The 12,669-nt window shown below is 33.8% G+C and overlaps 1 protein-coding gene across 3 annotated transcripts in view; it reads left to right on the top strand.

The window, feature by feature from the left end:
- Nucleotides 1-12,669, top strand: part of DENND1B (DENN domain containing 1B) — a 255,847-nt gene that overhangs the window by 179,650 nt on the left and 63,528 nt on the right. For all 3 annotated transcript variants that reach the window (XM_047840394.1, XM_047840395.1, XM_047840393.1), the window contains one exon: nt 11,562-11,663. In XM_047840394.1, the coding sequence (XP_047696350.1) occupies nt 11,562-11,663 (102 nt within the window). The remainder of the gene's footprint in view (nt 1-11,561; nt 11,664-12,669) is intronic.

Here is a 12,669-nt window from a genome sequence, read left to right as displayed (position 1 = left end):
TGGTGTGCAAACCCTGTTGTAAACTGTGAAACTAAACACATGTGAATGAGTTATATCCCTTCTAAACTGACTTCCCTATTCCCACCCAATGGCTCTTATATCTCCAAGGAGTTATTGGGTTATTAGGAGTCCTTAAATGGATAGGCAGGTCAACGACTGTCTCTAGAGAAGTACCTATATCTAATTTGCATGCTAATATTTTGGAAATATGTGTATATTTTTTAAAGCATTGTATAAGTCCTAGCACTGAATATGGTATACATGTGGGGGAATCACATGAGGGAGACTTTAAAAATTATTGACAGTTACATGGTCTCATTCTTTAAAAGATTGTACACCCATCATCTGTACTAATAAAAGTTTAAAATCATCTGGTTGCCAAATTTTTTAAAACAGGTTGATTTCGAGTTTACAGTACCAACAGGGATATTTAAGTATTACTTTGCTTAAATTTGCCACCTTTAAATAATTATTAATCTTTGTATGTTACATTTTTCTTTTCCTTTTTAAGTTTGTGAAGGACTTCAGATTTGAGGAAAGCAAATTGAAGAGAAAATTTTCTTAAATGATTTAAATTATCAATTGAGCAGACAGGGATACAAGATTTCAATAATGACTTTTCTTTTTTAAATCTTTAAAGCCAGATTCCCAGTATCTGTGGGAAAATATATAATTTCATCATAGAACATCTTTCCTGTTTATTGATCACATCTAATTATAAATTTGTTAAATTATCTACCTTTTTCCTTTTTATATTTGATGTTTTCTTTCTTTTTTAGTGCTAATTCTTTCTGGGAGTCAAAGGACAGTATTTTCCTTCTGTGTGTTTTTACATTTCTTTTGACTCCATCTTGAATGAAAGCATAATTTTTAAAGTATACTGAATATATTTAGGCAGTTTTTTTTTCAATAGAAATAGTTATTAAGGAAAATGACTTCTTTCTTTGTTGTGTATAAAATATTTTTGTTGCTGTTTAGGCATTGTCTTTACAAATGCCCTATATTCTAATTTATTAAACGTACATTTACTTTTTATTTTGTGAACTCTTTTGGACATTTATATAATAGGTGTATGTCTTTTATATATTTTCTGATAATATGTAAAAAAAAAAAGGGCCAAGTTCAGAAGTTACAATTATTTCATGGTTTTGTCTCTATTTAGAAGTATAGTTCAGTACTACCCTCTAGCTAGTAGAGCACAACTGGAAAAATTTACTAAGTAACCTTAAATGGATATGAATTCTTCAACCAGGTACTACTTTTTAAAATTTCATGATTTTTTATACACATATAAAAGCAAACCATTATTATTGTTATTCCCCTTACGTTGACAAAATTAAACCTATAGATTAGACCTAGGAGTGTCATTCAGGGCCTTCACAATGGGCAAGTAGTCTGTGTCTGTCTTTAACTTTTTTCCTAAACTTCGACCTCAATTCAGAGAATTCTGCCTGTGGCTCCAAATGTCCCAAGCTTCTCTGGCTTCCAAACTGTTATTTATAATGTTCTTTTTTCCTGGTAGTGCTTTTATCTTTCTTGCTTTTAATGGCCATCTAGTTCCTTCCTAATCCCTTGAAGCTATAGTTTCTACCGCCCCTTTTTTCTGTGAATTGATTACACTTATTTTCTTTAATACATTTCTTCTCCCTCTTTTATATGTTACTTATTATAATTCTTTTGTTATTTTTACTGAGATTCATAATTTATTAGTTGGTATTAAAATGATAATTGACCTTTAAGTACCCGTTGGGTACCAGGCATTAGTAGACCTTTTAGATAGGCTATTTATTTAATCTTGATAAGCCTTCAAATATTACCCTTTTCATTTAAAAATTTTTTTAACATTCACTTCTGAGAGAGACAGAGTGTGAGTCAGGGAAGGGCAGAGAGAGAAGGAGACACAGAATCTGAAGCAGGCTCCAGGCTCTGAGCTGTCAGCACAGAACCCAATGGAGGGCTCCAACCCACGAACCATGAGATCATGACCTAAGCTGAAGTTGGCGGCTTAACCAACTGAGCCACCCAGGCGCCCCGTAACCTTTTCATTTTAAAGATGAGGAAAATGATATTCATGGAGTATAAATAACCTCACTAAGGCTCTCCAGCTAGTACATAGTGGGGCCTACATTTGAATCTATTCTTTTCACAGTCCTGCTCTTGCTTCACTGTGACAGGTTTCTGCTCTCTGGCCTCCATTCTTGTATCATACTCTCCTTGAGATCAATTTCCTGAACTTAACATTTCTTCTAAATGCAGGTACATGGAAAGGCATTCAGTACATACTTAAAGAGAGACAGAACAAACGAGACAGTCTTAGGACTTTCCTGAAAAGGAGCACATGCCCATAGGCATACCATGGTGTGTATATAAATTGGGGGAATAATTTGTTATTTGTGCTACATATTCCCATTTGTGATTTTATCAACCTAGAGTAACTGCCCCTTCCTCCTCCCTCCAGTCTTCTGCAGCCTGGCTGGGGAACCAGTTAGGGGAAGCCCCCAGGATGATTTAAATGTCCATTTTCAAATGCAAATACCTGAATACATTCGCTAAATGCCACCAAAGAGGAACTCATATTTATAAATTACACTTAGAATGTTTGAGTGACAGTTCTAAATATGTTGTTACTTTTCTCATAGTTCCTTCTTATTTATACCTTCTAAATGACACCCTAGCACAATTGACAAATAAATTGTGCCGGCTCTTATTACAGAGAGAAATATGCAACTCTAAAGTTGTTGGAAAGTGATTTAAATAAACCATGGCTATTTTGCTTTCTTTGGATTTTAACCAGTAAGTTAGCTACTTTTTAAGATTTAAAAAACATGAGATCAAAGTAATGTGCTAAATAAGTTGAAGAAAAGTGATAACACACTTTTATAATTCTTCTTGGGTTGTTTAGAGGATAAAATGAGTTCATAAATGTAGGTTACCTAGAACAGTGCCTAACATAACATCAGTGCTATTATTACTAAAAATGACATTTTAGAAGTAGTAAATTTGGGGAGGAAAATCCCTTTAAAAAAACTAAAATAAAGTACCCTCCTCTGATTCCCCAAAAGAAAAACACTGTTATAAACATCAGAATGCTTTTAAGAGATTGAATTAAATAACTAATAAAGGGTCATCAGTTGTACCTGTTTTATTTGTGTCACAGGCTATTAAAAATAAAAGGTTAAGTTTTGACCAACAGCTAATGCTAAGGAAATGTTTGCCTGAGTTAAAATATTGCTTAATACATTCAAAGGCATATATTTGATTATCCTGTCCAAGAGCATAGAAGTAACACTCAAATCTAGTCCTTTGAATAGTTAGGGTGCTTTGTTTCAATCACTCCAGCTTTTCTGGGCGGCTGTGAACCTTGCTAATGGATAAAAAGTAAATTCCTTTTAAAATAAAGATTGGTTAGTAATCTGGCCCTCTGTTTGGCAAGTTGAAAGATTTGTCCTTCAGACATTTTTTGGATTATATTCCTTTAAACATTATCAGCAAATATGTTATATTTTGTGATTAAACTTTAACAATTTAAGCACAGGATTGGCATCCATAATTTAAGTGGCCATTCACTAAATCTTTGCCTTCCAGTTTCCATTTAACACATTTGTAACTGTCAACTTGTTAGAGATTTAAAAATCTGAGTTGAAAAGTACACTTGCTCACCCCCCTTGGTTTTATGGTTACTAAAACATTTTAGACCTCCTTTCGTCTCATTACCCAAGTTTGAGTCTGGACCTTTGGCTTTAAAGATGGTTGCAACCAAATAAATATTTGTTGTATATTTGGCTTTCTGATAGAATATGGTTGCTTTTATGATACTTTCTTTCTGTTCTATTATTATTATTATTATTATTATTGTTATTATTAACAGAGAAGGTGTTTTGCTTATCTGCTTTAGCAAAACGATAAAAATTCTGTACCACCACTATGGGATGGGTAGAGCTAGGGACTCTGATAGTAAGGGTTCATTTTTATATCCCTGATAATGTGTTTCATGAGAATAGAGAGTGTTTTTCTTTAAATAGTGGGAAAGAGGGGCGCCTGGGTGGCGCAGTCGGTTAAGCGTCCGACTTCAGCCAGGTCACGATCTCGCGGTCCGTGAGTTCGAGCCCCGCATCGGGCTCTGGGCTGATGGCTCAGAGCCTGGAGCCTGTTTCCGATTCTGTGTCTCCCTCTCTCTCTGCCCGTCCCCCGTTCATGCTCTGTCTCTCTCTGTCCCAAAAATAAATAAATGTTGAAAAAAAAAATTTAAAATAAATAGTGGGAAAGAAAATGTATATTGTTCATAGCATGTATAAAATTAATACGTAGCTCTGTTAATCTTTTTTAGTGTTCAAATTAACTAGAGTGCTAGAAACAACTGTATCTGATTTAGAAAAATGAATTTCTTTTCCCATCTTAACTTGCTGAATCAAAGGCAAATGGACATTGATAGCTATTTTTATTCTAGACAGATCTAATAACTTTAGGGCAAGCTCGTATGTACTCATATGTACAGAAAGAAGCTTTAGCTGTAAATTATGATTAAAGTTTATGATTTAAATATAAGGATTTTTTTTCATCAATAATTTTCAGTAATAGAAAAAGTATTGTTTTCCTGGTTAAAAAACTCTGAGAGTAGACTGTGGTCCCTTACATAATAATAACATTGGGACACTTGGAAGAAGAATGTTGTATCACCTGAAAAATCTTTTAAAATTATTTTGTGTCAGAACCTGAATATATTTGACTATTACCTTGGAAAACTGGTAACAGAGTGTTTAAGAGTTTTAAAATTTTAAATAAACTATCATTATTCAGACATTTTTGCTTGTTTATATTTGTTATATAACAGTGACTTTACATATTAAGCCCAAGTGTATTAGGGAACTGAATAAGCATTATGTGGATGCTTTGATTATATTTCATATCTTTACACAGTATCATTCTTTCTGACACCTTTATTCCTTTCAATATGAATTGTTACTAAGTTTGTTTATATATATATATATATATATATATATATCTGCAAAACATAAACAGAGATCTAGTCTATGTTTTAAGTATTTTCTTGTTGTCGCCAAGTTTCCTACTCCAGAAGACAACATAGAACTGGAAAGATGCCCATCCTGAAAAACACACTAAGCAAAAATATTGTATTAATTCAATGATGATAATCACTTTGAAACTGAACATACAGTAGGGTAGGAAAAACAGCCCCATCTCTTCCATATCTTATCTGTGCCTTAATTATCCTGTAAAAATACTTCAAATATTAGCTAGTGGATATTTACTGAACACTCAAAGTGCAAAGTACTATGTTGAGTCTTATAATAGTATTATAGTATTATAGTATAATAGTATAGTATATATACTATACTATTAGTATATAATATATACTCTATTATATATAGTATATATACTATATATATACTATTAGTATATATATAGTATATATACTATTAGTATATAATATATATTAGTATATAATATATATACTATATATATACTATATATATATTATATATATACTATATATATATATATAGTATATATATACTATATATATAGTATTATAATAGTATTATAATAGGGAATGTAGAAATGTATAAGGATATAGTTCCAGACCTCAAAAATACACAAATAAAATGTATAAAAATAACCTTTAATTCAACTTAGAAAATCAGTGCTAAAAGAAAGATACATATTTTAAGGCTCTGGGTTTCAGAGGAGGGAGAATTTACTTCTTTATGTTGAAGATGGAATCTAAGACTTGGCAAGGTAAATCGTGTGTTCCATAAGGGCCAGATTTATGGCACTGGAGGGCATTTCTTCCGCCATTTCTTAATCCATTCTTCTGCCACAACTAATTGATGGGTCTTATTTAAATACCATCAGGTACAAACAACATGTAGTTTCTAGCACACTGGTTTTAATGGTACCTCTTTCCTTCCCATTATACAAGGGACTGAATGTGACGTTTGTTATTTTGTGGACAATTTGAACTTGAATGTGCTCTGATTTATATGTTTTAACAGGTAAATCAAGTATGAACTTTGGTATTTTTACTATTTATTAATAACAAACTATCTAGCAAACCTCATCATAGAATGCTGAGTATGTTGTTGATTCATTCTTAGTCTATATTTGTTGACTGACATAATACTTTAATGGTAAGTAATGTTGGTGGTTCCTTTCTGGAAAGTCTGGTTCTCCTCTCTGTAATAAGAACTTCACTGCCAGCCTAGTATTGAATGGTAGTTTTTCTTTACCTCTTTTCATGCTCCTTTGTGTGACATTTTATCGAAATGATTTCAATTTTGGTTCCTTCCTGTTGCCTCATCACTGTTCCATGAAGCAAAAGATTCAGTTGCTTTAGCATCACATCAGATTTTTACCATGGATAGTTTTTCATTTCCCCATTTATATGTTTCTACACAATTAATTCTGTGTCTCCACAGAGCTATATACTTCCTGACTTTTTCTGTCAATGAACAATATAACGTTTAGAAAATAAATTGGATTATAGGTAGGTATTTTTCAGTTATATCAATCTTTTTCCCTAAGTAGAGTGATCAGCTTAATATTAATGCTCAGTTCTGTGCAGATAATTCCTAAATATACATTAAACAACAAGGTTTCCAAACCTTAGTCTCTAGCTATGTTCTACCCTACGTCCATGCATCTTCAGAAACCTTACTTGCTGCTTTTACCATGCCTTAATGGACTTTACTGGTGCCCTGACCAGATCCCCTCTACTGGCTGGCACCCTTTTCAGAGAAAAATTGCCCTTGGCTAAGTAGGAAGTGCCTCCCTAGGCACCTCCATTCTTCTCCCCCCGCAGGGAAGGCCTCATTGGCTTGACTGGCTGATAAAGGGTTTATGCTGCCCTTGCTTCAAGATGGGAATAACTCTGCCAGTACATTTAGTGTTTTCCATAGGTTTAGGCTGAGGCTGATTTTCAACTGAAAACACATTGTTGCTTGGCTTTTTTCTTCTGCCCTATTTTGTTTCCCATATTTCCTAGTTCCTGAGAGTTCTCCATCAACAAATCATTTAAACAAGAATCCTTGTCTCAGGCTCAGCTTGGAATCTGACCAAAAACATGTGCAAGAATCGATTTTATCACCTTCTTAAATCTGTTTTTTTTTTTCTGTATTTCTCTTCTTTAGTAAATGGTATCATCTTTTGATCCTCAAGCTTGAAATCTGGAAGTCATCTTTGACCCCTCCTTGTCCTGTTTCTGTATAGTGGTTCTTAAACCCTTTGTTGCCGAATGTCTTCATACTCTAAAAAAATTATCAAGAGCTTTAAAGAACTTTTGTTTCTGTGGGGTATATCTTTTACTATTATCATATTAGAAATTAAAACTGAAAATATTTTAAATATTATTTAAAAATAATACAATACTATAGATAAACATAAACCATATTTTTATGAGAAATAATTGTTTCTAAACAAAAAAACAATAGAAGAATGCCTTGTTGTACAGTTTTTCGAAAGTATGGGGCTTAAGGGAAGTTAGCTGGATTCTCATATTTGGTTCTGCTTTTGCTCTGTTGCAATATCACCAGTCGTGTAACCTCTGATCAACTCCATTGGATCCCATGAGAAAATAAAAGTGGAAGGGGCTATTAATGTTTCAGCATTGTTACAAAAATAGTTTTGATGTTGCAGACCCTGTGAAAAGGTCTGAATCCCTGGACCATTCTTTGAGAACCACTGCTGTATATCAGTTGATATACAGCCCAGTTGATTTTGCGATGAAATTGTACTTTTACAGATTGCATGATATGGAATAAATAAAACATTCCACATAGTCTTGAATGCCCATAACTGGGATAATTTGAAAGCATAGACTGAGTCTGAATCCAGCTCCTACCACTTACATGCTGTGTGATCTTTTGCAAGTTGCTTAACCGTTCCCCATATTTTAGTTTACTCATATATGAAGTAAGACAACAGTAAATTTGAGGTTTATGTGAGTTAATATGTATGAAGTGCTTACAGTAGTACCTGGCCCATAATAAGCATTACGTAAACATTAGCTATTATTATTACTCTTGGTAATAGTAAATAAGTCTCCTATAAGTGTTAGCTAATGGTTGTCATCACTTTTCCTTTCTGCTGCCTCGTTCGTCTTTTCTTGGCTGATTTATATCACACTGTTAATTGGTCTGCCTGTTTCCATTATTTCCTCTTGCCTATTAACTTTATTTTTTAAAACATACAGTCTTGTCACTTTATTGAGTAGATACTTTTGTGAGCTTCTTGATGTCTTTAAGAAAATAACTTCAGAATATATCATAGACCTTTTTAAATATGGCTTAATCTACCTTTTATTTCTGTCTGGTACTTTGTGTAGTTCATATCCATTAGCCACTATGCCTCAACCAGTCATTTATTATCATCATCTGGTACTGTCTCTAATTCACACCCATCCCAAACACACTAACCCTTTTTGTCTGCCTCTCTCAAGACTATATTTTGCATCTTTGTTTCATAAAGCGTCCGTTAGTTTTCCAAACCAGCTCAGATTTCCTCTGGGAAGCCACAGGAACTTCTAAATTAAATCTCTTATACTTCAGTAAACTGGGAATTAACTGGGCAAAACCAGACATGGTCACTCTACTTAGAACAAGAAAGGTTTTAAAAAAAACACTCAATCCTAATCCTGATTTTTAATCAGATAAAAAATAAATCAGAAGATCCTAAGCAGAGTTCCTTATCATGCCACCACTCAACCTGACCTGGATTTAAAAGAACTCCTACTAGGGAGTTATTTGTAATCTGTTTGATAGCATACATCCCAGTATGACAATAATTGAGACTCCTGTGTATTAATATTGCAAAAATTTAGAGCATTGTTCATCAAGACTTATTGTTCTTTCTCCTGAGAGAAAATTCTAATATGCATCAGGGCTTTTCTTCTTTGTTGTTATCAGAGATTCTTAGTGAACAGGCTGTGTTCATCATTTGAAGGTTAAGTTCAAAGCTTTTACCATGATTGGTGTTATCAAAAATGGATGGACAGCACATCTGAACTTTCTCTTGGAAGATTGAAAGCAGTTGCTAGAAGATTAATAAGGACAGGGTTCTTCCCAAATAATTCACATTGGCTAAAGACCATGTTATGCCCAATTCTTGAGAAAGCACAGGTAGACTTTGCTCACATCCATTTTCCCTTACCTTGAGATTCTCCATCCCCCTGCCCTCCATTCTTTCCAATCAAAAAAAATGCTTGATTGTAACATCGGAAGTCTAAACTGTTCAGTTAGAGATAGAATTTTATTTTTAAATTGACAAGTATTTCAATTGAAGATAGACCTTTGTATTTGAATTGAAGACTGTTCTGCAGTGTTAATGACAACTTTTGGACGCATTGTAGATACTAATAAAATATAGCTCACATGTTTGGGGGGAAATCTGTGCAATAAAAACTAACGTTATCAATAGTACTGATCACTTTGTAATAATAGTGCTGTAGTTAGCATTGCCATTAAGAAATGATTTGATTTTTTGTAATTTGTATTTACTTTTGAAAAGAAAATAAGTCCTATGGAGCAAGGTTTAGCTCGCTTGCTATTTTGTTTATTGACTTATAGAAACATTTATTTGGCTCCCAGTGTAACTAGATACGATGCTGATACCAGGGAAGCAAAAACAATAGACCTTTATCTTTAACAGGATTGCCTGTTTGTTGTTTTCCCCCCTCTGTTAGATTCTAAGTGGTGATTTCTGTGATAGTGGCAAAAACAGTGATTTTTGATTACCCAAAGTATATTTATATAAGTTAATCAGGTTTTTAAAATATGTAATTTAAAATCTTCCCGTAGCACTTAAGACTGGCAGTAGTCAGTATCAAAATGCATAATTGCAGTTTTATTATGAGGTGTTGGCTGGCAACTGGTGGTGGATGACAACAATTAATAGATTATTAAATTGTCTTCTTTAATAATTTGTTTGAATTTTATATATTTTCTTCTGTAGCAGTGCTGTGTCAGAAGACTTTTTGTGATCGGTGATCTGTATTTGTGCTACCTAAGAGGATCCACAGAACACTTGTGACAGTTGAACATTTCAGATGTGGCTAGTGTGATTGAGGAACTGAATTTTTAGTTTCGCTTAATTTTAGTAATTTAAATTTAAATAGCTACATATGACTAGTGGCTAGTGTATTGAACAGTGCCAATCTATAGTGTCATTAGTTTCCATCAGACAGTGGTAACAGTTGAATTACTGTTAGATTATTAGTTTCATTATTTTGTTCATACAGGAGCCAATTTTCAGAATTTTACTTACAGATACCTATAATCAAGGCATTGAGTTGTCCTTAAAGTTAAATTATAATTAATCTTTTTTTCCAAGGTCTGTTAGAAGGTGAACAGGCTCACTTTTTTCTTCCCCCTTTTTATTGCAACATAGAGATTGCTACAGGATTCATTATAATGAGTGGATCATTGTATTAACATTGATAATAGCTTATCTCTGTTTTCATTTGGGTCATATAATTTAGCCACTTACCTTCCCATGTATTGAACTGGCAAGAAGACCATTCAGGCTACTGAGGAAGTAGCAGGTGGTAGGGATCAGCCAGTAAGTGACAGTTTTCGAGGTCATGCATGGGAATAGATGGAATGAGTGGAATCTGTATTGAGAATTTAAGTTCTTGATAATTTGGAGGAGGAGCAGCTAATGGAGCATAAGCTACCACAAGACACTTGCAAAGTTATGATTACTTAAAAAAATAGGGAAATTGAGGCAGGTACAAAGTGAGACTTATTCTAGAAAGTATTCAATCAGAATTGTGTTTGCAATCACGAAGAGAATGTTACTGTAAGAACTTGTAATTAATTTAAAAAGAAATTAATGATCAAATATAAATGGCAAAAATCATGCAGTAATTTTTATAGCAAGAGTGTTTTATTTTTCTCTTTTTTTCCATGTTTATTTATTTTAGAGACTGAGAAAGAGAGAGAGAGAGAGAGAGAGAGAGAGAGAGAGAGAGAGAGAGAGAGACCCACCATGAGTTGGGGAGGGGCAGAGAGAGAGAGGGAGACACAGAATCTGAAACAGACTCCAGGCTCTGAGCTGTCAGCACACAGCCTCATGCGGGGCTCAAACTCAAGAACTGTGAGATCATGACCTGAGCCAAAATTGGATGCTTAACTGACTGAGCCACCCAGGCCCCCCGAAGGTGTTTTCTAATAATAAAATTGCAATTGCATACTCTTTTCAGCTATGCATGCTATTTTTAATACTCATAATTCAATCTAATAATATTAAACCTTTGTTTTTAGGTGATTCATTCTTACTCTGAGGAAGTGAAACTGAGCAATTTTAAGACCCCAGGGATCCTTGATTAGGAAGCTCTCGTAGAAGCTTATCAGTAGAGGAATATTTTTATGAGGCTGAAATTCAGCTATTATGTCTAAGGGTCTGTTTGACTCCTTTTAGACTTTCAGCACCTTGAGGTTGATTCTGTGTCTTACATTTCCTCTGTGACTCTCCATGTACCTCTTTAGAGAGACTGGTTCTGTCTGCTGACTTTCTTTTGACACCAAAAAATCTTTATTCCTTTGTAGGGGGAGCCCATCACTTTCTGTGAGGAGAGTTTTGTAAAGCATCGTTCAAGTCTGATGAAACAGTTCTTGGAAACTGCAGTTAACCTCCAACTTTTCAAGCAGGTAAGAGTGGGCCTCCATATTTCCTTCTGTAACAGAAGATTACAGAAATGTAACAAATGCGTGGCACGTTTTTATCACTTTTATCAAAAGTTTGTCAAAACTCTGAATAATACTGTTCTAGAATTACAAGAAATTTTTCTTTCTTTTGTTAACTCTACAGTTACCTATGGCATGGCACTCTAGAAAATTAAGTAATAGTAACTTTGTTATTAAAAAAAATCTCATCTAAAGTACTAATCTGATGGTCTGTGAAAGAGTATTCATTCACAGTTACGAAACCAGCATGACTAGTTTCATGTGAGCATCTAGGAGTTGGTTTGGTATGGTACATTGATGATGGTAAGCAAACTATTTTTTGTAGGACAGTCCTAATGTAACTCAGCTTAGAAAAACAGACTTCATAATTACAAATTCAAAAATTCAGAAAAAAAGGTCATCATCATACTATGTATCCCGATTTTTGGCTCAGAAAATGTAGTCACAATTTCAAAAAGCAGTAGCTTAACATCAGAATTGAGAATATTTAGATGTACTCATTCTTTCATTCCTGTGTGTGATCATAGCAAGTCTCTCAATTGAGGCTCCTCTCAATTTCTGTTTACATAATTTAAATTAAGTTCTAAACACTTTATTTTCTTATTCCACATGATAATTTAAATGTAAAGTTACCTGTGTGAATTCATCGTTTAATGAAGACCAATAAAGTGCCATAAACTGCTCAGGACCAGGATACAAGCATGAGTAAAAATTCAATAGCTGAAACTGAAAATCTAATAGAATCCTTTGGACTGTTAAGAGAAAAGATCCCATGTAATTTGAGATAAGCTTCAAATTAAATAAGTGATTTAATTTGATGGTGACAAAACCAATACTATTATCCATATTCTGAGGAAGTTTTAAAAAATAATTAGAAAATACTCCGGGGGGGCGGGGGCTATAACTATCTTCTCATTTGTGAAGGTTTACCTTAAAGAAAGGGTTACGTTTACCCAATACCTAAAAGAGG

This window comes from Prionailurus viverrinus, chromosome F1 (genome assembly GCF_022837055.1).
Source record: "Prionailurus viverrinus isolate Anna chromosome F1, UM_Priviv_1.0, whole genome shotgun sequence".
NCBI lineage: Eukaryota > Metazoa > Chordata > Mammalia > Carnivora > Felidae > Prionailurus > Prionailurus viverrinus.
This window is presented reverse-complemented; position numbering and strand designations above follow the sequence as displayed.